The 27,542-nt window shown below is 43.6% G+C and overlaps 1 protein-coding gene across 1 annotated transcript in view; it reads left to right on the plus strand.

Moving 5' to 3' along the window:
* LOC126426748 (plexin domain-containing protein 1) overlaps positions 1-27,542 on the plus strand; it is a 421,413-nt gene that overhangs the window by 323,592 nt on the left and 70,279 nt on the right. The window contains exon 2 of the mRNA XM_050088735.1: positions 9,863-10,114. Within this exon, the coding sequence (XP_049944692.1) occupies positions 9,863-10,114 (252 nt within the window). The remainder of the gene's footprint in view (positions 1-9,862; positions 10,115-27,542) is intronic.

The raw sequence follows: 27,542 nt of genomic DNA on the forward strand, positions 1-27,542 counted from the left end.
GTGCCTCTAAACAGTGAGACACAATAATTAGGAGATGTGACACTTGAAGTATATAACCTTACCCTCACACACATAACCATTAAATTTCTCATCGTGTCATCATTATTTTCAGAAGCTTCGAGATGCGTAAGATACACAAAATAAAATCTTTTTGCTTATCTTCATTTTCTCGTCTTGTTGTTGGCTCCTATTCTTGCGTCTAGGGGTACATTATTAAGGCTGAAATTTTGACGTGTTTGGTTCCAGATGACTAAAATGATGAAGTATTATCTGTTGCTATGATTTTATTTTATGCCATTCTTCTGCATCACACTGATTTGACAATCTCCATTTTCATGAACCCATGAATTAAATTGTTGTAGACAAAATTAAAAAACTCACGTCATTTCCATCAGAGACGTGCCTGCTACTACTACTACTACTACTACATTCTGCGATACTCACAAGATTCCAGAGAGATAATATAGTTCCCTGACAAAAGAAGAATCGTTACTAAGCCACATCATTATTTTATAAATGAATGCAGAAATAAATTTAATAACTAGCGTGAGCTTGTGCAATTAAATAATATGAATTTTAAGTATGCCAGAAATATTTTAAACATAGCTGCACAACAGCAACGGTTCCACGTAATAAAATTATAAACAGCCGACCAGTTGCAATGGATAAAGAATTCTTTACCTAGGTTTCGACAAATGGAAATTTGTCGTCTTCAGAAAGTGGCAATTTTACATTAGTAAGGACTAATGTACCATCGCCGTTTTTACAAATGTCAGCATAGATCCATTTGTCAAAATGAAATATAGCCCTATCCTACCATTTGTAAAAACGGCGATGGTACATTAGTCCTTACTAATGTAAAATTGCCACCTTCTGAAGAAGACAAATTTCCATTTGTCGAAACCTAGGTAAAGAATTCTTTATCCATTGCAACTGGTCGGCTGTTTAGCAATTCTGGCATAATAAATAATAAAATTATAATTTCAAAGATTTCTAAAACAGGAATAATTTTTAACCGTTAGTACATATCAATCGTAACATTTCTTTTTATACATTTTAGCCTCAAACAAAATACATCGTATAGAAAATCAAATTGTTTCAGTGAGACAGCCGAGAATGTTGGGAGTGGAACAGGGAGAGATGATGCTAGTTGTGGTACGAGGTACCCTCCGCCACGCACCGTGTGGTGAATTGCGGAGTATGTATGTAGATGTAAAATGTTCACCTATACAAGGATCTACATATACATAGCATCGGTTATTTCTGTTTAAAAAAGGTAGTGTTAGAGGAGGGTGTCCCATTACGAGTAGTAGATGAGTTTTGGTATTTTGGGAGCAAAGTAACTGATGATGGTCGAAGGAGAGAGGATATAAAGTGTAGGCTGGCAATGGCAACGAAAGCGTTTCTGAAGGCGGTAAATTTGTTAAGATCGAGTATAGATTTGTCGTAAAAGTTTTTCTGAAAGTATTTGTATGGAGTGTAGCCATGTATGGAAGTTAAACATTGATGATAAACAGTTTAGAGAACGAGAGAACAGAAACTTTTGGAATGTGGTACTACAGAAGAATACTGATGATTAGATGGGTGGATCACATAAGTAGTGAGGAGGTACTGAATAGAACTGGGGAGACAAGGCACAGCCTTACCAAAGGAAGGGATCGATTGATTCTAAAACATCAACGGATCGCCAGTTTAGTATTGGAGGCAAGTGTGTGTGTGTGGGGGAGGGGGGGGGTAAAAATCACAGAGGAAGACAGAGAGGAATACACAAAGCAGATTCAGGAGGATGTAGTGGGCAGTAGTTACTAACAAGGGAACCTCCCCATCGCACCCCCTTCAGATTTAGTTATAAGTTGGCACAGTGGACAGGCCTTGAAAAATTAAACACAGATCAATCGAGAAAACAGGAAGAAGTTGTGTGGAACTGTGAAAAAATAAGCAAAATATACAAACTGAGTAGTCCATGCGCAAGATAGGCAACAACAAGGAAACACCGTGGTCCCGTGGTTAGCGTGAGCGCCTGCGGAACGTGAGCTCCTTGGTTCAAGCCTTCTCTCGGGTGAAAATTTTAACATTTTATTTTCAGTTTATGTGACGTACGCTTATGTTTTCATAACTTTTTTAGGAGTGATTATTACATCCACGAGAAAACCTAAATCGGGCAAGGTAGAAAAACCTTTTTACCCATTCGCCAAGTGTACAAGTTAGGTGAGTCGACAACATATTCCTGTCATGTGACGCACATGCCGTCACCAGTGTCGTATAGAATATATCAGACGTGTTTTCCTGTGGAGGAATCGGTTGACCTATGACCTTGCGATCAAATGTTTTCGGTTCCCATTGGAGAGGCACGTCCTTTCGTCAACTAATCGCACGGTTTTGCGGTGCGGTCGCAAAACACACACTAAACTTATTACAGTGAACAGAGACATCAATGAACGAACAGAGAGATCATAACTTTGCGAAAATAGAGGACGTAAATTTTTCACTCGAGGGAGGAGTTGAACCAAGGACCTCTCGTTCCGCAGGTGCTCACGCTAACCACGCGACCACGGCGCTGATGAGCTTACACTGTCTTTGATGCTGCCTATGTTGCGCATGGACTACTCAGTTTGTATATTTTGTTGATTTTTTCATAGTTCCACACAACTTCTTCCTGTTTTCTCGATTGATCTGTGTTCAGTTTTTCAAGGCCTATCCACTGTGCCAACTTATAACTAAATCTGAGGGGGGTGCGATGGGGATGTTCCCTTGTTAGAGATGAAGAGACTTGCACAGTATAGAGTAGCATGGAGAGCTGCATCAAACCAGTCTCTGCACTGAAGACCACAACAACAAGACTTTAAAAGGTGTACTCCAGCCCACATTTGGGACGAAAATAAGGAAAGACCCATGAAAAGAACGTACCTTCTTATAGACGTTCGTTAAGTGGTCAAAGCGAAGTAAAAAAAGGAAGTGTTTGTGACCTCGGACGCCTGTTGTGGTTGCTACTGCCTATGCTGTTGCGGCTTTTAAACCAGGGAACGCGGAAGTCACTCACATGTGGGGTTTTGTGCGTTGTGTACGCTTTCTGGTGGTCCCAAGGACGCGGCTACGCCGGTTGCGGAAGTCCCAGGAAGTGACGGAGCTGCGGCGCGCGGGTTTATGCGGAACTGAGTGGCCAATTGCACAGTTGCGTTGCGTGCCGCGTGTGCGAACAGAGCGGCCTTTGTTGGCGTCCGCTGCGCGTGGCGCCCGTCACCTCACAATGTTGTGATTGTGCTGGCCACGACTCAGTATCGGCGGCGTCGTGGCGTGCTAACCACACTGTTGCCGTGGCAGGCGCCAGAGGTAGCCGTGGGAATACCGACAGGGTAAAACTAGGACTGTCGATAGTTCTAAAAATATGGATAACCTAAAATATCGATGTTTAAAAAATAATCATCAGCCATCGAAATATAGAAAAAGGTAACATCTATCGGCTGAATGATGTCGGCTGAAGTAGCGTCGACGTACTGGCAAAAAGAATATTGGCTGCACATTGTAATATACTGCCAGTTTAAGATCTGTATATTTAAGTATTGATTTAATATTAGATATTCTGTACATCAACAAGCTAGCAGTCTGCCTGTCCCTCTTAGAGCTAGAACTGAAAGGAAATCGATGCACGTTCACGCTTGGCCATAACCACTTTGCTAACAATGGTAACTGCATTTAAACGGAGCAATAATGGGTGTCCAATGGGTCTGTCGTTCGGAACGCTTCGTGGCGACTTCCCCGTTTTCTTCATTTCTCCAAACGCCAGCGACCTAGGATTTGTAGTGTCAAAATTGCGTGGTGGAGCTAAACGTTGCACGTTCTGTTGGTAGCGCCGAGTGCCGATTACATCAGCATTTCCCCTTACATGTCCCCGCCCACTGTAAAGTGTGATTTAGATTTTTGCTTTACATTTTTAGCAACTGTTTTTGAAGAATGCCGATGTGAAGAAATAGCACACTAATTGCATTAAAAATCAGTTTTCTTAACGCAACTGATGTGTCACAACCAGACACTACACTTTATAGGTGGTAGCCTTTAAATCGGCCGCGGTCCGTTAGTATACGTCGGACCCGCGTGTCGCCACTATCAGTAATTGCAGACCGAGCGCCGCCACACGGCAGGTCTAGAGAGACTTCCTAGCACTCGCCCCAGTTGTACAGAAGACTTTGCTAGCGATGGTTCACTGCCTACATACGCTCTCATTTGCAGAGACGACAGTTTAGCATAGCCTTCAGCTACGTCATTTGCTACGACCTAGCAAGGCGCCATATTCAGTTACTATGTCTTCTGAATAGATAATATTGTGAATCATGTACCGTCAAGAGCGACGTTCATCATTAATGGAGTAAAGTTAAGTATCAAACTAATTACGTCCGCTTTCTGAATGCTCATTCCTTGTCATGTTCCAGACCTAACGTCAGTATAGTTCTTCCCTCCTCACGCCAGCCTGCGTGAGCTAAAACGCGTGCATTTCGGCCTCCTCCTGCCAACACAACTGACGCGTTATTTCTTCACATCGGAAATCTTGTCATTCCATTCATACCGCCAGCCCCGACTGCAATAGGATTACTTGTATGAGCCATCTATACTTGCTTCACGCAGTCGAAGATAAAGAGTCGACGTGAAAAGAGATCAAAAACTAGTGAGACACTTTCACACAGTGAAAGTAAAATTATGTTCTGTTAGAATTTCAAAACAACTACTTTAAATATCTTCGAATCATTGACAAATAAAAACAATATGAAATAAAAATATCGAAACTCGATATTGCCATTTAAATATTGATCTTATATCAGTAGCCCTAGTTAAAACAGATATCTTTATTCTAGTTCTGAATTACCGCCGTTTTTTGATATTACTTCGGTCTTTGTTATAACAAATGTTTATTTTTTTGCTAATTGAGTAAAAAACGAAATTTCCATGAGCCATAACAGCAGTGCTAAATGCTTTCCTTTTTAATTAAAATCATGTTTGCCGGCCGGTGTGGCCGTGCGGTTCTAGGCGCTACAGTCTGGAGCCGAGCGACCGCTACGGTCGCAGGTTCGAATCCTGCCTCGGGCATGGATGTGTGTGATGTCCTTAGGTTAGTTAGGTTTAATTAGTCCTAAGTTCTAGGCGACTGATGACCTCTAAAGTTAAGTCGCATAGTGCTGAGAGCCATTTGAACCCAAAATGTTTTTTAAAAAGGAGTATATTTTGTTCGTAAAAGATCCATTGATTTGATTGCGTTATTATAGAAATGCGATCAGTGCTATTTTAATAATGCAGACAGAGACGAGCAACAGAGTGACATAAAAATTGGTACAGCATTGCTGAGACAATGTCCGTGTTGCCGTGTCTCGTGGCTTCAGGTGCGGGTGAACGTGCAGTGTGGAAGACATGAGGGCGCCCTGGTCTGTACGCCTGACACCCGTCGTGTTGCAAAATAGCACCAACCTCTGTCTGAAAATGTAAGAAGGAGAGATTTTCCTGTCATTTCTGCAACATAATTAAAACAAAAGAACCTTATGGTAACAGTAATAAATTAAAAAACAGTTCATTCAAAGTATAAAACAAAAGTGCGTAGTAGTTGATGTGCCGCTTCTGTCTACATAATAGGTCTCCATCTGCTTGTAGCCCTCGAAAACGGACGACTTAACACGAAAAGTATAGGCCTTCAACTTCAGTTTTCACCCTTTAACACTGGCTATTCGTAATGCCACAACAGTGGTACGACCCCCGACTACAATACGATTTTTGAGCGGAGATTAAAAAACTTCGAATCAATATGAGAAAACTGGTGATTATTTTGTAGTACTCGACAACTTATCACTTTTCGAGAAAAGCAGCGAACGGTTGGCAGACTAACCAGCCTTCAGTTAGCCTGTTCAATTTAGTATTTTGATTGTATATCTGTTGAAACTGAGAGAGCCACAATTTTTCAATTCTTGTAGGATTTCTACGTTTATTACAGAAAATAACATGAATGGAAAGTCGGAAATCGATTATTTTTGAAACGGGTTAATTTGAGCGGTTTTAACAATCGGGTCAAAATGGCGTGGAGGAGAAAAAACGATATAGAAGAAAACTGGTTGTGCCAGTGGTAACCGCCATTGCTGGCTAGAGGTCTCGGAGGTTCCCACAAAGGAGCGCAGGGTGGGCGCTATTCAAAGTGGTTCAAATGGTTCTGAGCACTATGCGACTCAACTTCTGAGGTCGTTAGTCGCCTAGAACTTAGAACTACTTAAACCTAACTAACCTAAGGACATCACACACATCCATGCCCGAGGCAGGATTCGAACCTGCGACCGTAGCGGTCGCTCGGCTCCAGACTGTAGCGCCTAGAACCGCACGGCCACTCAGGCCGGCTGGCGCTATTCAGATATTGCGTAGCGACACCAGAAACGGATGGCGATAAAATTTTAGAAGTAGCCACTAAATGACCAATTCTTTGAGGAATGGATCTCCTATGGATGAAACAGCTTCAGACTTTTGATTACTTTACAAATTAGTTGATTTTTCATGTTAAGCATGTAAGAAAGTACGGGGTGATCAAAAAGTCTCTCCCCAATGCCGTATGATTGTTAGGCTCGCGTGCCGTATGCCGCAGTGAATATACCGAAATGAAACTCAGTGAAATAAAAGGTATTAATTTATTGAATACTCATTTTTAATTACAAATTTTCACATTAAATGTTGAAAGGGTCTCCCCCCCCCCCCCTCCCCTGTTGTTGAATACACAATTCAATTCGTCTAATCATGTTTCCAAACACAAGCTGTACCCGAACAGTGAAAGTGGATACTGCAGTTTTCAATTCATCGATGGATTTTGGACGGTTTTTATAGACAGCTGCTTTCGCAGCACTCCAGAAGAAAGTCAGGCGGTGTTAGGTCAGGCGATCGTGGAGGCCAAAGTCCCTGTGAAATTATGCCATCACCAAAAACATCAGCAAACAGTGACACTGAAACACGATCTGTATGCGCGGTTGCACCATCTTGTGGAAAATAACCGTTCAGTATTTCACTTAAACACAAGTTCTCCTATGAATGGGTACAGAATATCACTGCAGTATCGTAGTGCGTTTATTGTTTCGTTGAAAAATATGGGACCCACAATCCGACGTCTAGAAACTGCAATTCAAACTCCTATTTTCACAGAATGAAGTGGTTCGTCATGAATACACAATGGATTTGGTGTACCCCACATACGAGAATTTTGCGTGCTCATGTACCCGGACAGATGAAACCACGCCTCATCAGTGAAAAACGTTTCATTAGGAATATCCCTTCCAATTTGTTGAACGAAATTTTTTAACTATTAACAATAATGCAATCTCTTACCATGATCAGTATTTTTCAGTTCTTGCACGACTGTCACTTTGTATGGGAAAAGTTTATTTCCTTGTCGAGTTTTCTTACTGACTTGTTCGGACTCGTGTACGTTTTATTGGAAATATCGAGTAGTTTATCCTCAGACAAAACGCTAGGACGACCAATTCTCGGTGCATCTGTAGCTGAACTTGTACTTTGAAATTCGTTAATCAAATCTGGCAGAGTATCGCGATGTGGGAATGTTGCCTCCGGGAAAACTGAATTAAATGTTTGACGAACTGAAACTGTATTTACCGCCAGCTTTGAACACTTGTTCGACTAAAAACACACGTTCTTAAATGGTTAGCATTTTAACAGTGACAAAAACGAAACAAACGAACAAAGGAGCTGAACTTGAACGCTCACGTCAACACGTAACGACACACACCAACGATACTACTGACGCTGGCTGAGATAAACGGAACAGTGGAATGTTGGGAGAGTCCACTTGAAGGGAAGTAACTCAGGCAGGCGAATAACCATACGGCACTTCGGAGAGACGTTTTGAACACACCGTAGATGTTTACAAAAGTTTGACAGTGCATCCTGTCATAAAGTAGCAACTGTGAGACAACAGTTTGTTGACAGTCACATTCCTGGAATGGACTGGCCTTCCAGAGTCCCGGTCGGAAGACAATGGAACGCATGTGCGAAGAGTCAGAACGTAGACTTCAGATCCCAGCATCCGACATAACTACCTTGTCTGTTTTGCACTCTTGAGGAAGAATGGGCTGCAATTTCCACACATGCTTTGAAGTGATCATTTGCTCGCAAACAGAAAATGGTAACCAGTATTAGGTTGGGGAATTCAAAGCTGCACTATAAGTAACTGATTCGCGAAGCATTTTTCATGACAGTTTTAGGGGAAAAAAAGTGACCCCTCCTCTTGGCTACCATTCATCTTAGTGGAATGTTAAATACTCATAATGTTACACTACTGGCCATTAAAATTGTTAAACCACGAAGATGACGTGCTAAAGACGCGAAATATAACAGACAGGAAGAAGATGCTGTGATATGCAAATGATTGGCTTTTCAGAGCATTCACACTAGGTTGGCGCCGGTGGCGACACCTGCAACGTGCTGACATGAGGAAAGTTTCCAGCCGATTTCTCATACACAAACAGCAGTTGACCGGCGTTGCCTGGTGAAACGTTGTTGTGGTGCCTCGTGTAAGGAGCAGAAATGCCTACCATCACGTTTCCGACATTGATAAAGGTCGGATTGTAGCCTATCGCGATTGCGGTTTATCGCGACATTGCTGCTCGCGTTGGTCGAGATCCAATGACTCTTAGCAGAATATGGAATCGGTGGGTTCAGAAGGGTAATACGGAACGCCGTGCTGGATCCCAACTGCCTCGTATCACTAGCAGTCGAGATGACAGGCATCTTATCCGCACGGCTGTAACGGATCGTGCAGCCACGTCTCGATCCCTGAGTCAACAGATGGGGACGTTTGCAAGACAACAACCATCTGCACGAACAGTTCGACGACGTTTGCAACAGCACGGACTATCAGCTCGGAGACCGTGGATGCGGTTACCCTCGACGCTGCATCACACACAGGAGCGCCTGGGATGGTGTACTCGACGACGAACCTGGGTGCCGAATGACAAAACGTCATTTCTTCCGATGAATCCAGGTTCTGTTTACAGCATCACGATTGTCGCATCTGTGTTTGGCGACGTCGCGGTGAACGCACATTGGAAGCGTGTATTCGTCATCGCCATACTGACGTATCACCCGGCGTGATGGTATGGGGTGCCATTGGTTAAACGTCTCGGTCACCTCTTGTTCGCATTGACGGCACTTTGAACAGTGGACGTTACATTTCAGATGTGTTACGACCCGTGGCTCTATCCTTCAGTAGATCCCTGCGAAACCCTATATTTCAGCAGGATAATGCACGACCTCATGTTGCAGATCCTGTACGGGCCTTTCTGGATACAGAAAATGTTAGACTGCTGCCCTGGCCAGCACATTCTCCAGGTCTCTCACCAATTGAATACGTCTGGTCAATGGTGGCCGAGCAACTGGCTCGTCACAATACGCCAGTCACTACTCTCGATGAACTGTGGTATCGTGTTGAAGCTGCATGGGCAGCTGTACCTGTACACGCCATCCGAGCTCTGTTTGACTCAATGCCCAGGCGTATCAAGGTCGTTATTACGGTCAGAGGTGGTTGGTCTGGGTACTGATTTCTCAGGATGTATGCACCCAAATTGAGTGAAAATGTAATCACATGTCAGTTCTAGTATATTTGTCCAAAGAATAACCGTTTATCATCTGTATTTCTTCTTGGTGTAGCAATTTTAATGGTTGGTAGTGTAGTATGGGGGGGGGGGGGGGCCAGAACATCCTGATTAACCTGTACATTTGCAGACGGGTTTCTCAAAACGGTTTCCTGTACTATGTTCCGCCGTCAGGTATACAGACAATTAAATTTTTTTTCCCGCGCAAGTTGTTTACGTGTGGCGTGCTGGCTGTGTTGCAGATGCGCTGGTGTACTCGGTGCCGGGTCGGTCTGCCGCCGCCGCCAGCGTCTTCGTGGAGCTGGTGCCGCTGTCGCCGGCCAGGACGCGGGCGAGGCGCTACCTGGCGGGGGAGGAGTCCGCCAGCGCCGAGCTGAGCAGCGGCGCGGGCGGCAGCGGTGGGGGCGGCGGGGGCGGCCCGCGCTACGAGAACCCGCTGTCCGGCGCCGAGGGCGAGGCTGGCCGCTACAAGACCACGGCCGCCTCCGCGCCAGGTGGGGCCGCCTGCCTAACTGCCTACCTGCTACCGCTCCACCCACCTCGGTTCCGAGAGTTACGGACCCTGTACAGAATACTAGAATAGAGATCAACATAAACATTATTTCCCCCCTTTTTATTGCTCATGAAAACCACACATTGCATGTAGTACCCCCATACAGTGAGACCTTCAGCGGTGGTGGTCTAGATTGCTGTGCTCACCAGTATCTCTAATACCCAGAGCACGTCCTCTTGCATTGATGCATGCCTCTATTCGTCGTGGCATACTATCCACAAGTTCATCAAGGCACACATTGTCCCACTCCCGAACTACGATTCGGCGTAGATCCCTCAGAGTGGTTAGTGGATCACGTCGTCCATAAACAGCGCTTTTCAGTGTATCCCTTCGCAACGAGAAACGCCTTTGTTTTAATGACTGCCACTCCAGTTCACGTACAGGGTGTTTCAAAAATGACCGGTATATTTGAAACGGCAATAAAAACTAAACGAGCAGCGATAGAAATACACCGTTTGTTGCAATATGCTTGGGACAACAGTACATTTTCAGGCAGACAAACTTTCGGAATTACAGTAGTTACAATTGTCAACAACAGATGGCGCTGCGGTCTGGGAAACACTATAGTACGATATTTTCACATATCCACCATGCGTAGCAATAATATGGCGTAGTCTCTGAATGAAATTACCCGAAACCTTTGACAACGTGTCTGGCGGAATGGCTTCACATGCAGATGAGATGTACTGCTTCAGCTGTTCAATTGTTTCTGGATTCTGGCGGTACACCTGGTCTTTCAAGTGTCCCCACAGAAAGAAGTCACAGGGGTTCATGTCTGGCGAATAGGGAGGCCAATCCACGCCGCCTCCAGTATGTTTCGCATAGCCCAAAGCAATCACACGATCATCGAAATATTCATTCAGGAAATTAAAGACGTCGGCCATGCGATGTGGCCGGGCACCATCTTGCATAAACCACGAGGTGTTCGCAGTGTCGTCTAAGGCAGTTTGTACCGCCACAAATTCACGAAGAATGTCCAGATAGCGTGATGCAGTAATCGTTTCGGATCTGAAAAATGGGCCAATGATTCCTTTGGAAGGCCCAGACCAGTACTTTTTGAGGATGCAGGGACGATGGGACTGCAACATGGGGCTTTTCGGTTCCCCATATGCGCCAGTTCTGTTTATTGACGAAGCCGTCCAGGTAAAAATAAGCTTCGTCAGTAAACAAAATGCTGCCCACATGCATATCGCCGTCATCAATCCTGTGCACTATATCGTTAGCGAATGTCTCTCGTGCAGCAATGGTAGCGGCGCTGAGGGGTTGCCGCATTTGAATTTTGTACGGATAGAGGTGTAAGCTCTGGCGCATGAGACGATATGTGGATGTTGGCGTCATTTGGACCGCAGCTGCAACACGGCGAACGGAAACCCGAGGCCGCTGTCGGATCACCTGCTGCACTAGCTGCGCGTTGCCCTCTGTGGTTGCCGTACGCGGTCGCCCTACCTTTCCAGCACGTTCATCCGTCACGTTCCCAGTCCGTTGAAATTTTTCAAACAGATCCTTTATTGTATAGCTTTTCGGTCCTTTGGTTACATTAAACCTCCGTTAAAAACTTCGTCTTGTTGCAACAACACTGTGTTCTAGACGGTGGAATTCCAACACCAGAAAAATCCTCTGTTCTAAGGAATAAACCATGTTGTCTACAGCACACTTGCACGTTGTGAACAGCAGACGCTTACAGCAGAAAGACGACGTACAGAATGGCGCACCCACAGACAGCGTTGTCTGCTACATCTTTCACATCACTTGCAGCGCCATCTGTTGTTGAAAATTGTAACTACTGTAATTTCGATAGTTTGTCCGCCTGAAAATGTACTGTTGTCCCAAGCATATTGCAACAAACGGTGTATTTCTATCGCTGCTCGTTTAGTTTTTATTGCCGTTTCAAATATACCGGTCATTTTTGAAACACCCTGTATCATGTCTGTGACATTATGCCCCCTATTTAGTGATATTACTAAACGAGCTTGCCCTTCTTTGTACTTTTTCGATGTCATCCGTCAGTCCCACCTGATGCGGATCCCACGCCGCACAGCAATACTCCAGAATAGGGCGGACAAGCGTGGTGTAAGCAGTCTTTTTAGTAGACCTGTTGCACCTTCTAAGTGTTCTGCCAATGAACCGCGGTCTTTAGTTTGCTCTAACCACAGTATTATCTACATGATTGTTCTAATTCAGGTTATTTGTAATTGTAATCTCTAAGTATTTACCTGAATTGACAGCCTTCAGATTTGTGAGTCTTATCGCGTAATCTAAATTTAGCTGATTTCTTTTAGTACTCATGTGAATAACTTCACTCTTCCTTATTCAGGGTCAATTGCCACTTTTCGCACCATAGAGATATCTTCCCTAAATCATTTTGCGATTCGCTTTGATCATCTGATGACTTTGCAAGACTGTAAATGACAGCATCATCTGCAGACAACCTAAGACGGCTACTCAGATTGTCTCCTTTGTCGTTAATATAGACCAGGAACAATAGAGAGCCTGTAACACTTCCTTGCATAACGCCGGATATTACTTCTGTTCTACTCGATGACTTTTCGTCTGTTACTACGAACTGTGACCTTTCTGCCAGGAAATTACGAATGCAGTCGCACAACTGAGACGATATTCCGTAGGCACGCAGTTTGGTTAGAAGACGCTTGTGAGGAACGGTGTCGAAAGCCTTCTGCAAATCTAAAAATATGGAATCAATTTGACATCCCCTGTGGATAGCACTTATTACTTCATGAGTATAAAGAGCTAGTTGTGATTCACAAGAACGATATTTTCTGAATCCGTGCTGAGTTTGTGTCAATAAATCGCTTCTTTCGAGGTAATTCACAATGTGCGAACACAGTATATGTTCTAAAACCGTACTGCAAACCGACGTCATTGATATGGGCCTGCAATTCAACGGATTACTTCTACTTCCCTTTTTGGGTATTGGTGTGACTTGAGCAAGTTTTTAGTCTTTAGGTACGGATCTTTATGTGAGCGAGCGGTTAAATATAATTGCTAATCCTATAAGAGGGCTCTTGCATTCAAGCAAAGAAAACACGCAGAAGTTTTACAACTTTCTGGAAGATATTATACCTACTTCGAAACTACACTGATGTCCAAAATTAAAATGGTTCAAATGGCTCTAAGCACTATGGGACTTAACATCTGAGGTCATCAGTCCCCTAGAACTTAGAACTACTTAAACCTAACTAACGTAAGGACATCACACACATCCATACCCGAGGCAGGATTCGAACCTGCGACCGTAGCAGCAGCGCGGTTCCGGACTGAACAGCCTCGAACCACTCGGCCAGAGCGGCCGGCTGTCCAAAATTAAACCAACAAACCGCTATTTCCCCGTCCTGCGTCAAACTCACTATATAATCATACAAACTGTCAACCAGATGTCCTTACGATCGTGTTCTGCGCGGAAGATGGCTTTCCGGCCAACCGACAACCATGCCAACGATGATGTCAGGACACCTATGAAACGAGTCTGTGGTTGCCGGTTTGCCCCACGTCCGCAATCGCTGTGCACACATTCACAGACGGTGCAGTATGGCACAGAGAAGATTGTAAGGTGCCTCTTATTTGAGGAAAACATTTTTACCAGTTTTAATAAATTATTGTCTCTCATTGATGTATTCACGATAGTTCGGAAGTGCTGTAGTCCGTAGCCGGCCATGAGTCGGAGAGCGTTTCCCACTCTGGCTGGCTAGGTGACGAAGCGACTAGAGATGGGTCGTTCGCGAACTAACGGGTCCAAAGGAACGGTTCACCAAGATGAACAGAACGAGCGAGGAATGAATTCCAAGGAACGGTCTTTCATTGTTCACTTCGGTCGCGGCTTTCTACTTATACACTCCTGGAAATTGAAATAAGAACACCGTGAATTCATTGTCCCAGGAAGGGGAAACTTTATTGACACATTCCTGGGGTCAGATACATCACATGATCACACTGACAGAACCACAGGCACATAGACACAGGCAACAGAGCATGCACAATGTCGGCACTAGTACAGTGTATATCCACCTTTCGCAGCAATGCAGGCTGCTATTCTCCCATGGAGACGATCGTAGAGATGCTGGATGTAGTCCTGTGGAACGGCTTGCCATGCCATTTCCACCTGGCGCCTCAGTTGGACCAGCGTTCGTGCTGGACGTGCAGACCGCGTGAGACGACGCTTCATCCAGTCCCAAACATGCTCAATGGGGGACAGATCCGGAGATCTTGCTGGCCAGGGTAGTTGAGTTACACCTTCTAGAGCACGTTGGGTGGCACGGGATACATGCGGACGTGCATTGTCCCGTTGGAACAGCAAGTTCCCTTGCCGGTCTAGGAATGGTAGAACGATGGGTTCGATGACGGTTTGGATGTACCGTGCACTATTCAGTGTCCCCTCGACGATCACCAGTGGTGTACGGCCAGTGTAGGAGATCGCTCCCCACACCATGATGCCGGGTGTTGGCCCTGTGTGCCTCGGTCGTATGCAGTCCTGATTGTGGCGCTCACCTGCACGGCGCCAAACACGCATACGACCATCATTGGCACCAAGGCAGAAGCGACTCTCATCGCTGAAGACGACACGTCTCCATTCGTCCCTCCATTCACGCCTGTCGCGACACCACTGGAGGCGGGCTGCACGATGTTGGGGCGTGAGCGGAAGACGGCCTAACGGTGTGCGGGACCGTAGCCCAGCTTCATGGAGACGGTTGCGAATGGTCCTCGCCGATACCCCAGGAGCAACAGTGTCCCTAATTTGCTGGGAAGTGGCGGTGCGGTCCCCTACGGCACTGCGTAGGATCCTACGGTCTTGGCGTGCATCCGTGCGTCGCTGCGGTCCGGTCCCAGGTCGACGGGCACGTGCACCTTCCGCCGACCACTGGCGACAACATCGATGTACTGTGGAGACCTCACGCCCCACGTGTTGAGCAATTCGGCGGTACGTCCACCCGGCCTCCCGCATGCCCACTATACGCCCTCGCTCAAAGTCCGTCAACTGCACATACGGTTCACGTCCACGCTGTCGCGGCATGCTACCAGTGTTAAAGACTGCGATGGAGCTCCGTATGCCACGGCAAACTGGCTGACACTGACGGCGGCGGTGCACAAATGCTGCGCAGCTAGCGCCATTCGACGGCCAACACCGCGGTTCCTGGTGTGTCCGCTGTGCCGTGCGTGTGATCATTGCTTGTACAGCCCTCTCGCAGTGTCCGGAGCAAGTATGGTGGGTCTGACACACCGGTGTCAATGTGTTCTTTTTTCCATTTCCAGGAGTGTCGTTCCCGGGAACGAGAAACGGTCGGTCTCGTTCCCGAACGAAACGTCGGCCGTTCTCGTTCCAACCTCGGTCCCGTTTTCCTCTCTGTCTCGGTCTCGCTCGGCCGGACTCATCCTCCTTCGCGTGGCCACTGCCGACTGCTCGTAGTTAGTTCAGTATCGAGTTGTTCGTTTCGTTCGATTCGCACGCCCATTCTAGATCTGTCTCAAACTTTTTTTGAGCTCTGAACTTCTGTTTCTTTTTGTATTCTATTCAGCGTCCACGACCGGTAATTAAAATGTATTTTATAATTACATAAATTACATAAAATTACGTGATATGTTTCATCTTTTCAGGTAACAAAACGGCGTATCAGCTTACTTCACTATTGCGATAAACAGCATAAGAAATACTTGCAAAAAGGCAATGTTTTACGTTATTACACACATACAAAGGACGTCGGCACGGCACACACGAGTGGCCATTTTCCGTCTGTTTCTGATTCAAGGTAAAATAGCATGTTCATTGTTATGGAAGGCAGACCGACTTACAAGCGAATGAAGCCGGCGCTTCGTAATAGAGAGCATGGCGTCACAGTTTGTAAAGAGAATACGATACTATTTCAGTGTGGCGCAAGAAAAATCGGCCCCGAGTATTAGACTGCTCATTGTCGCCCACCAATCGGCATCTATTGTATCGAAGTTGTCTGCATTAACTTACTTGTTATTTCTTCACTGCCTAATTAATACATGTTTATCTGTTCTGCTCGTAGAGGTTAACGAATCGTGCGTAATTGGCGAGCAGTCTACTGGGGGCCGGGTTCTCGTGCGCCGCCTTATATTATTTCACTGCGATCAGCCACGTAACGCTACAGTTGGCTAAACGAGATGTTTTGCAGAATCACGAAAATTAAAAGTGTGTGAGAATTCTGTTATCAATAAAAACTCTGTACTCCAGGGGGTAGGCAAGTGGCCCCCTCTTGGCACCTTCCATCTTCAGTCATCTATGCCACTAATTTTCAATTTTTCATAAGAACCATATACCAAGCACGAATGAACGGTGAAGGAGTAAAACCGCAAGGTTCCAAAAAAAAGAGATATCACCAGTGAGCTAGTTCCCAAGCATGAACGACTTTGCCCATCTCTAGAAGCGACCATATGTCACGCGTAGTGGGATGGGGCTCGGCGCTGGACCGTAGCAACAAGCGTCAGCCTGGGAAATATACGTGACGGAAAGTACCGCCATCTTGGCGCCAAATTCACCGATTTTGTTTATTTATATTTAATAATTTGTCATTTATGACAACACGAATACTAGGAGGAGCCTCTGGATGTTTAAAACTATTTATCATAATTTTGCCTCCTTAAAATTCACACCCGTTCATTAACAAATGCAATTATTAGTAAGTACGAACTCGATCGGAAATCCACGAACTGTGACGAAACTAGTAAGAGATACGGACTGCGCACTGAAGTCGGCAGTCGGCGTTAAGAGCTCTTCCTGTCTTGTTCGATGGTAGACGTGCTCTCGGTTACGAGTAGTTTGTGCCATGAGTGTTTCATCATCGATCTAATGGGAATAAAAGTGATCTTACGGCATTCTGAATGTTAATTTCGAGTAAATAGATACCCCAAAGTTGATCGACAGTAATTTCAGATAATTAGCTTCCACCGACAGAGACATCCAATGCGCCAATGAAGAATCTGCCCGGGACGACATTTACGAGAGCTGCACCGCGCACAGGTAGGAGGAAATCCGACGACACGATCCACCGGGGCGGATCGAGGAAGGTCCGACTTTTTTTGGTCATCAGTCTACTGACTGGTTTGAGGCCCGCCACGAATTCCTTTCCTGTGCTAACCTCTTCATCTCAGAGTAGCACTTACAACCTACGTCCTCAATTATTTGCTTGACGTATTCCAATCTCTGTCTTCCTCTACAGTTTTTGCCCTCTACAGCTCCCTCTAGTACCATGGAAGTCATTCCCTCATGTCTTAGCAGATGTCCTATCATCCTGTCCCTTCTCCTTATCAGTGTTTTCCACATATTCCTTTCCTCTCCGATTCTGCGTAGAACCTCCTCATTCCTTACCTTATCAGTCCACCTAATTTTCAACATTCGTCTATAGCACCACATCACAAATGCTTCGATTCTCTTCTGTTCCGGTTTTCCCACAGTCCATGTTTCACTACCATACAATGTTGTACACCAGACGTACATCCTCAGAAATTTCTTCCTCAAATTAAGGCCGGTATTTGATATTAGTAGACTTCTCTTGGCCAGAAATGCCTTTTTTTGCCATAGCGAGTCTGCTTTTGATGTCCTCCTTGCTCCGTCCGTCATTGGTTATTTTACTGCCTAGGTAGCAGAATTCCTTAACTTCATTGACTTCGTGACCATCAATCCTGATATTAAGTTTCTCGCTGTTCTCATTTCTACTACTTCTCATTACCTTCGTCTTTCTCCGATTTACTCTCAAACCATACTGTGTACTCTTTAGCCTGTTCATTCCGTTCAGCAGATCATTTAATTCTTCTTCACTTTCACTCAGGATAGCATTGTCATCAGCGAATCGTATCATTGATATCCTTTCACCTTGTATTTTAATCCCACTCCTGAACCTTTCTTTTATTTCCATCATTGCTTCCTCGATGTACAGATTGAAGAGTAGGGGCGAAAGGCTACAGCCTTGTCTTACACCCTTCCTAATACGAGCACTTCGTTCTTGATCGTCCACTCTTATTATTCCCTCTTGTTTGTTGTACATATTGTATATGACCCGTCTCTCCCTATAGCTTACCCCTACTTTTTTCAGAATCTCGAACAGCTTGCACCATTTTATATTGTTGAACGCTTTTTCCAGGTCGACAGATCCTATGAAAGTGTCATGATTTTTCTTTAGCCTTGCTTCCATTATTAGCCGTAACGTCAGAATTGCCTCTCTCGTCCCTTTACTTTTCCTAAAGCCAAACTGATCGTCACCTAGCGCATTCTCAATTTTCTTTTCCATTCTTCTGTATATTATTCTTGTAAGCATCTTCGATGCATGAGCTGTTAAGCTGATTGTGCGATAATTCTCGCACTTGTCAGCTCTTGCCATCTTCGGAATTGTGTGGATGATGCTTTTCCGAAAGTCAGATGGTATGTCGCCAGACTCGTATATTCTACACACCAACGTGAATAGTCGTTTTGTTGCCACTTCCCCCAATGATTTTAGAAATTCTGATGGAATGTTATCTATCCCTTCTGCCTTATTTGACCGTAAATCCTCCAAAGCCCTTTTAAATTCCGATTCTAATACTGGATCCCCTATCTCTTCTAAATCGACTCCTGTTTCTTCTTCTATCACATCAGACAAATCTTCACCGTCATAGAGGCTTTCAATGTATTCTTTCCACCTATCTGCTCTCTCCTCCGACTTACACTCGCAAATTCCTGGCGGAAATGCTGACCAGTCGTACTGTACGTAACACATACCACCCTCTACGGACTCGCGGCTAAGCTGAGTAATAACAGTATCAGTTTAGAAGCGAGGGGATCTTGCAAGATGCCTACGAGATATTACGGTGGAGAACCATAGAAAGAAACGAAGCAGGACAATCGCAAACTGATTCGACCTGATAGCTTACTGTGTTGTCTCTCGGATATGGCGAGAGTGCATAGAGGCCGAAACTGTATCTCGAAGGCCAGGGAAGGGGCGACCACGTGTGCATCCAAAAGCCGTTGTTTGGCTGTAAGGGCTCAACAGTACTACCCTAGTACTGTACGGCAACTGGGATCTGTCCTCGCAGCATCCGCTGGACGTATTGTAAAGAGGCAAACGGTGTGCAGAAGGCTTCGGCAGTGTGGCTTTTGTCGGAGGCCTGATATATTGTATGTCTAGCTGTGACGCGTCTTCAGAGAAGCGAACGTCTAGAGTGGAGTCATGAACATGCCACCTGGATGGTCGAGCAGTGGGTCAGTTTTCCTGGCAGATTAAAACTGTGTGCCGGACCGACACTCGAACTCGGGACCTTTGCCTTTCGTGGGCAAGTGCTCCACCAATGAGCTACCCAAGCACGAGTCACGCTCTGTCCTGACAGCCTTACTTCTGCCAGTACCTCGTCTCCTACCTTCCAAACTTTAAAGAAGCTCTTTTGCGAACCCTGCAGAACTAGCACTTCTGAAAGAAAGGATATTGCGGAGACATGGGTAGCCACAGCCTGGGGAATGTTTCCAGAATGAGATTTTCACTCTGCAGCGGAGTGTGCGCTGATATGACGAGGTACTGGCAGAAGTAAAGCTGTGAGGACGGGGCGTGAGTCGTGCTTGGGTAGCTCAGTGGTAGAGCACTTGCCCACGAAAAGCAAAGGTCCCGTCTTCCATTATTTGTACTATACTGACTAGGAAAGAAGCATTACTTAGTGGAAAGTGCCAACTACTCATTATTATTATTAGATATTTTTTAAATGATTTCCTTTACTTTGTGCCTATAAAATTCTATTGATTACTCACACTCTTCTTTCTGCTTCTCTTATGTAATATGACAAAATTTTCTCTTCTTCAATTTAGGTATATTCTATAGTACATGTAAAAAAAGTTTCTTCCACTTCTGCTCCACCTATCATGGTGACGTTTCCCTCATGCTGTCCCACTTAACAGTGTAACTAGAGGAAGAGATCAAGCCAGAATACACAATGTGCCTGTGGCATCACAAGTGCATCACATACAGAAACTCAAAATCAATGCATCGATGCCAAAAATAAACTGCTATGCCTGTCCTGCAATGTCTACCCCCCTAAAAAAAAGACGACAAATGGCCATGTAAAAGGGTTTAAGGAACAACAATAATAGAAAAACGAAAAAGAAAAATATAAAAACGAAAACATATAAAATGACAGTAATATTAACCAACACTAGGAATAAAATAGGTTAATAGAATAAAATTGTTGTTGTTGTTGTTGTTGTTGTTGTGGTCTTCAGTCCTGAGACTGGTTTGATGCAACTCTCCATGCTATTCTATTCTGTGCAAGCTTCATCTCCCAGTACCTACTGCAACCTACATCCTTCTGAATCTGCTTAGTGTATGCATTTCTTGGTCTCCCTCTACGATTTTTACCCTCCACGCTGCCCTCCAATGCTAAATTTGTGATCCCTTGATGCCTCAGAACATGTCCTACCAACCGATCCCATCTTCTAGTCAAGTTGTGCCACAAACTTCTCTTCTCCCCAATCCTATTCAATAATTCCTCATTAGTTACGTGATCTACCCACCTTATCTTCAGCATTCTTCTGTAGCACCACATTTCGAAAGCTTCTATTCTCTTCTTGTCCAAACTAGTTATCGTCCATGTTTCACTTCCATACATGGCTACACTCCATACAAATACTTTCAGAAACGACTTCCTGACACTTAAATCTATACTCGATGTTAACAAATTTCTCTTCTTGAGAAACGCTTTCCTTGCCATAGCCAGTCTACATTTTATATCCTCTCTACTTCGACCATCATCGGTTATTTTATTCCCTAAATAGCAAAACTGCTTTACTGCTTTAAGTGTCTCATTTCCTAATCTAATTCCCTCAGCATCACCCGACTTAATTTGACTACATTCCATTATCCTCGTTTTGCTTTTGTTGATGTTCATCTTATATCCTCCTTTCAAGACACTGTCCATTCCGTTCAACTGCTCTTCCAAGTCCTTTGCTGTCTCTGACAGAATTACAATGTCATCGGCGAACCTCAAAGTTTTTATTTCTTCTCCATGGATTTTAATACCTACTCCGAATTTTTCTTTTGTTTCCTTTACTGCTTGCTCAATATACAGATTGAATAACATCGGGGATAGGCTACAACCCTGTCTCACTCCCTTCCCAACCACTGCTTCCCTTTCATGTCCCTCGACTCTTATAACTCCCATCTGGTTTCTGTACAAATTGTAAATAGCCTTTCGCTCCCTGTATTTTACCCCTGCCACCTTCAGAATTTGAAAGAGTTCCAGTCAACATTATCAAACGCTTTCTCTCAAGTCTACAAATGCTAGAAATGTAGGTTTGCCTTTGCTTAATCTAGCTTCTAAGATAAGTCGTAAGGTCTGTATTGCCTCACGTGTTCCAACATTTCTACGGAATCCAAACTGATCTTCCCCGAGGTCGGCTTCTACCAGTTTTTCCATTCGTATGTAAAGAATTCGCGTTAGTATTTTGCAGCTGTGACTTATTAAACTGATAGTTGGGTAATTTTCACATCTGTCAACACCTGCTTTCTTTGGGATTGGAATTATTATATTATTCTTGAAGTCTGAGGGTATTTCGCCTGTCTCATACATCGTGCTCACCAGATGGTAGAGTTTTGTCAGGACTGGCTCTCCCGAGGCCATCAGTAGTTCTAATGGAATGTTGTCTACTCCCGGGGCCTTGTTTCGACTCAGGTCTTTCAGTGCTCTGTCAAACTCTTCACGCAGTATCGTATCTCCCATTTCATCTTCATCTACATCCTCTTCCATTTCCATAATATTGTCCTCAAGTACATCGCCCTTGTATAAACCCTCTATATACTCCTTCCACCTTTCTGCCTTCCCTTCTTTGCTTAGAACTGGGTTGCCATCTGAGCTCTTGATATTCATACAAGTGGTTCTCTTCTCTCCAAAGGTCTCTTTAATTTTCCTGTAGGCAGTATCTATCTTACCCTAGTGAGACAAGCCTCTACATCCTTAAATTTGTCCTCTAGCCATCCCTGCTTAGCCATTTTGCACTTCCTGTCGATCTCATTTTTGAGACGTTTGTATTCCTTTTTGCCTGCTTCATTTACTGCATTTTTATATTTTCTCCTTTCATCAATTAAATTCAATATTTCTTCTGTTACCCAAGGATTTCTATTAGCCCTCGTCTTTTTACCTACTTGATCGTCTGCTGCTTTCACTACTTCATCCCTCAGAGCTACCCATTCTTCTTCTACTGTATTTCTTTCGCCCATTCCTGTCAATTGTTCCCTTATGCTCTCCCTCAAACTCTCTACAACCTCTGGTTCTTTCAGTTTATCCAGGTCCCATCTGCTTAAATTCCCACCTTTTTGCAATTTCTTCAGTTTCAGTCTGCAGTTAATAACCAATAGATTGTGGTCAGAATCCACATCTGCCCCAGGAAATGTCTTACAATTCAAAACCTGGTTCCTAAATCTGTCTTACCATTATATAATCTGATACCTTTTAGTATCTCCAGGGTTCTTCCAGAATAAAATGTCTTTTTTTAAATGTATCGTTGTTAATATATTTAAATAAATATGTATGGTTACAAAAACAAAGTTGGAGTCTCGGTCCGGCACACAGTTTTTAATCTTCCAGGAAGTTTCATATCAGTGCAGACTCCGCTGCGGAGTGGAAATCTCATTCTAGTGGGTCAATGTTGTTTTCACAGATGAGTCCCGATGTAGTCTGGAGAGTGACTGTCGATGGAATCGCATCTGGAGGGGACGTGGAATAAGATTCCGTGACCGAAACGTTGTGGAAAGAGGTAGATATCGAGGAGGATTACGTTTACCAGTCGAACCCCTCTTCATGAAATTGTACGGCTGAATCGGCAAGGTTTAACTGCTGACAGATATCGTAATGACATCTTGGGACCTCATTTGCGGTTGTTGCGAGGTGGTGTGGGCCCAGACTTCGTACTGGTAGACGATAATGCTGAACCTCATCACAGTCTAACATAACAGTCGCAACACTTAGCCTCGATTTTGTTGTCTACAGTGCCAGCAGCGCCCCAAGCGGCCGGTAGGTTGAACTGTGAGTTCGGCGCGATGGTGGAAGCGAATAGTGATTGTTTATTTTGATTTATACAATGGTTTTTACCATCGGGAGCGTTTGTAGCGCAATAAATTGCGGGAGCAACAGGAAGAAGACACCAAAGCTGTCTTTTTTAGGTTTCCTAAGGATCCTGAGAGGTATATACCATTATGTTACTAAACTGTATCGTCAGGATTCACTTGCAAACTGTATGTGTATAAATGATGAATGTTTCGTTTTAGGAGCAGAAAATCGCTAGTTAATAGCAGACAAGAAGACCCAGTTTACCTCTATAAAAATATTAGGTTTTGTTCGCTACATTTCGAAGAAAATCTGTTTATGAACGCAGGCAATAACAAACTCGTGTGGAATGCATGTTTGACATTCCAAATAAGCTACCTCAACTGACGATGAAGAGGAAACTGCCACAAAGATTCGACAGTCAATCTAAAGCTGTAAAACAGTCCTATGATACAGAAGCAGCCAGTTCAACTCTCCATGTATCAGTGTCAGATTCGTGTGAATCATCAACACAGATCTGCTTTGACGATGAAGTGGTTAGATTGCGTATAAAGTGTCAGAATGTGCAGATTGCTAGACTTGGAGCGATACTATTACGGGACAAGGAAAGTGCCTACAGACAGATTGATTGAAAATTATTCAGATATTTGGTTTTTCGTGAAATGTAATGTAATCAGCTTATTATAATGTTTTCACCATATTTCTGCCACTATTTGGCAGTTGCTTCTCCCACTTAGAATAATATAAAGATGAAGGTCGTACTTGTGGCAACAGGAGACAATGACAAACACAGTAGGCCTACAGAACGATAAACGAGCTGTCGATCGCTTTTGCATGTAGAGGTACATGTCTGTGCTTCTTACGTGTGAATCTCTGTGTTTATATTCTTTTGATATCAACGAGGTAAGTTGCAATTCTATCCAATGTCACAAGTGTTTCTTCACGAATGTGTTGTAGCTTGCCACTGGATTCACGGTTTTTGTCCATACTTGTGCTTATTTTAGAATCATTTTTAGAAACATATATGCCTTCGGATACTACACAAACTGTTGGGGGCAAGAAAATAACTCGAATAATTCGGAAATTACGTAGGAAATGGATGCAAACAAAGATTATGCTTACGACGCGTCTGACGTTCGCCTTACCTGCCGCTTGGAGCGCTAGTGTCGCTCCCTCTGTCAAACACAAAGACCTTGTAAAAAAATAACTAGACTCACTGATGGCGCTGCAGTCGCGGGATAATTTGAACCTTCGGCTGGACGCCATTATAGTGGTGGTAGTCTGATGTGTTGTGTAGTGTTGTTGTTTATGAAGACCCTGATTCAACGTTGTATATTTGTTGGGGGCGTACATACAGTATTTGTTACTCGTAATTCTACTGTCTGTACGTTCCAATCAAAAGAAGTACAATGGTGAAGAGTTGTGCAGCGATTAATTGTACAAATAAATTCGAGAAAGGAACGAATATTACATTTCACTGGTATGTGGATGTTTTAAGTTGTTTCGTATGTCAGTGCACTTTCTTAGTAAATGTTTTTGTAACACGGTATTAGCATAAGGTCTGTGCATATATTTGCAGATTTCCTTTCTCAAACCCACAGCTGTTACAAAAATGGTTACTCGCTGTCAGGAGGCAAGATTTCCGACCGGCAGAGTACCATTTTATATGTTCCGATCATTTAGAAGAAAGTTGTTTCCTTGAAAATTACGTAAATCGCAGAAAGCTGAAAGATGATGCTGTTCCATCCATCTTTTGTTTTCCAGACCATATACAGCAGAAGATAAATTTTTCTTTGTGAACTACATTTTATTTTAAGGGGATACGGAATCGGATTTTGGGTTAAAAAATCGAATTTTTTTTATTGGCGTATTATATTCTGCCATGTTTCCTCTTTAAAATGACGTATCATACATAGCTCTACTACAATTATAACTATTTTATTTTTATATATTTGTGAGATCGGGTATTGCGCTTTAGTTATACACGTCTCTCGTGTCTGACCATGAACTTTTTGGCAGTACCTTTAAAGTGACATGAATTCAAATATCCCGGTTTCCAGCGACTATTTATACACTAGTTGCCCGAAAATGTTTCTCTCTGGTTTCCTCAAGTTACTCTTTGACTTTGTGGCGGGACTGTTTTGTAGACAGTGTGATATAAGAAAGTAGTTGTTGTTGAGTTATTTCGTATTTAGTGCTTCATTTTTCGCAGTGAAAATGCCTAGAGCTAAAGCAAAAGTATTTAAAAAGCGTGTGAACTGGCAAAAGAAAAGAAATAATGATTCATTAGCAAAGCAAAGCAGTTCATCATCACTGTTGGAAAATGTGAATCCACTTATTACTGATTTGCCGAACGAACTTACACCAAATGAAAACAGTGCTTCTCATAAAAAACTAAGAGATTTGGAAGAGAAATATAATTTACTTGATAGAGGGAATGAAGTTTTTGAACTCATTGATACGAATATATTGTGTGAAGCTCTTGAAAACAGTTTGTGCTGCAAAAAATGTCATGGAAACGTTTCTCTGAAAGTAGAATCCCATGTTGGCCTGGTTGCCCAGTTTAATTTAATATGCAGTGTTTGTAAATACAGCTGTAAGTTTCCAAGTTCGGTTTCAGTAACTGTAAATAATGGATACAAGAAAACTGAACTTTATAGTGTAAATATTAGGTTAGTTTATGGATTGCGAGCAATTGGTAAGGGCAAAGCAGCTGGTGATATGCTATGTGGTGTTCTAAATCTTCCAAGTGCACCTTCAAAGTTTGAAGCTTACAATTATGTACTAGGATCTGCAGTTGAAGATGTAGCACAGAAGTCAATGCAGGTTGCTGTGGAAGAAGCAGTGGAAGAAAATGACGGCAGTCGTGACCTCACAGTGGCGTTTGATGGCACGTGGCAGAAAAGGGGCCACACCTCCAACAATGGTGTTGTAACAGCAACTAGTGTTGATACTGGCAAGGTTATTGATGTTGCAATAATGTCTAAATACTGTAGGTGCACAGGCAGGCTGAAAAATGAACACAGTGATGACTGTATTGCTAATTATTATGGTAGTAGTGGTGGCATGGAGGTTGCTGGGGTGAAGAAAATTTTTCATCGCTCTTCACAGTGGTATAATGTTCGCTAGTCAAATATCTGGGAGATGGTGACTCTAAAGCATTCAAAGAAGTTTTGGAAAGCAAACCATATGGGAACAGTGTAAATATAAGCAAACTTGAATGTATACGACATGTGCAGAAGAGAATGGGTGCCAGGCTGAGAAGGTTAAAATCAGTTATGAAAGGGAAAAAACTAGATGATGGGAAAACCTTGGATGGCAGAGGAAGATTGACTGATTCCATAATAGACCACATTCAGAACTGCTATGGCCTTGCAATCAGGCAAAATACAGGCAATCTTGAAGAAATGAGGAGAGCTATATGGGCTTTATATTTCCACACCGCATCCACGGATGAGCATCCACAACATGGTTTGTGCCCCAAAGGTGAAAACAGCTGGTGTAAATACAATAGGGGACTAACAACAGGAGAGAAATACATTCACCACCACAGTCTACCATCAGCCATCATGGCAGAAATAAAGCCCATTTTCAGAGATCTGGCTGACAGAAGTCTTCTGATGAAATGTCTTCACGGAAAAACGCAGAACCCCAACGAGTGCTTGAATAGTGTGATATGGCATCGTCTCCCAAAAACAGTGTTTGTCGGAATTAATACACTACATTTTGGTGTGTATGATGCTGTGGCAACCTTCAATCTTGGAAATATAACTAAATGCCAGGTCCTTCAAAAGTTGGGTATGTGTGTTGGTTCCCGTACGGTACGTGCTATGTTCTTTTTAGATCAGCACAGACTAAGGCATGCTGATAATATAATCAAGACATTAGTGAAAAAAGCAAGACAGGTGCAGAGGGGTGCCAAAAGAAGACTTGAAGATGATTATGAAGACTGTGAAGGGGGTATTAGCTACGGATCAGGAATGTTTTAATCTTCTTTCTCCGTTTCCCGTAAGTTTACTTTTTACTTCATCTAGGAACATTATCTCAGGTACTGGTCAACCTAGAAGTCTGAAATTTTTATGACGTAGTGACATAGGTCCCTATTACATACTGAAACAACGATTTTTTAATTACTTGATTTAAAAAAGACTTAGGGGTGATAGTCTAGTAAAAAGCGATGGAAAAAATTTACTTAAAAATAAATGTACAATATCTCTGTAAGAAAATACTTTGACAATAAACTGTTGTTTCAGTATTGTTGTAACATATGAATGCACATACAGTAAAATTTTTACCTCTTGTCTCCAGTAGTTTGTGAGAAAATGTTCCCTATAGTA

This window comes from Schistocerca serialis, chromosome 11 (assembly GCF_023864345.2).
Source record: "Schistocerca serialis cubense isolate TAMUIC-IGC-003099 chromosome 11, iqSchSeri2.2, whole genome shotgun sequence".
NCBI classification, from domain to species: Eukaryota; Metazoa; Arthropoda; class Insecta; order Orthoptera; family Acrididae; genus Schistocerca; species Schistocerca serialis.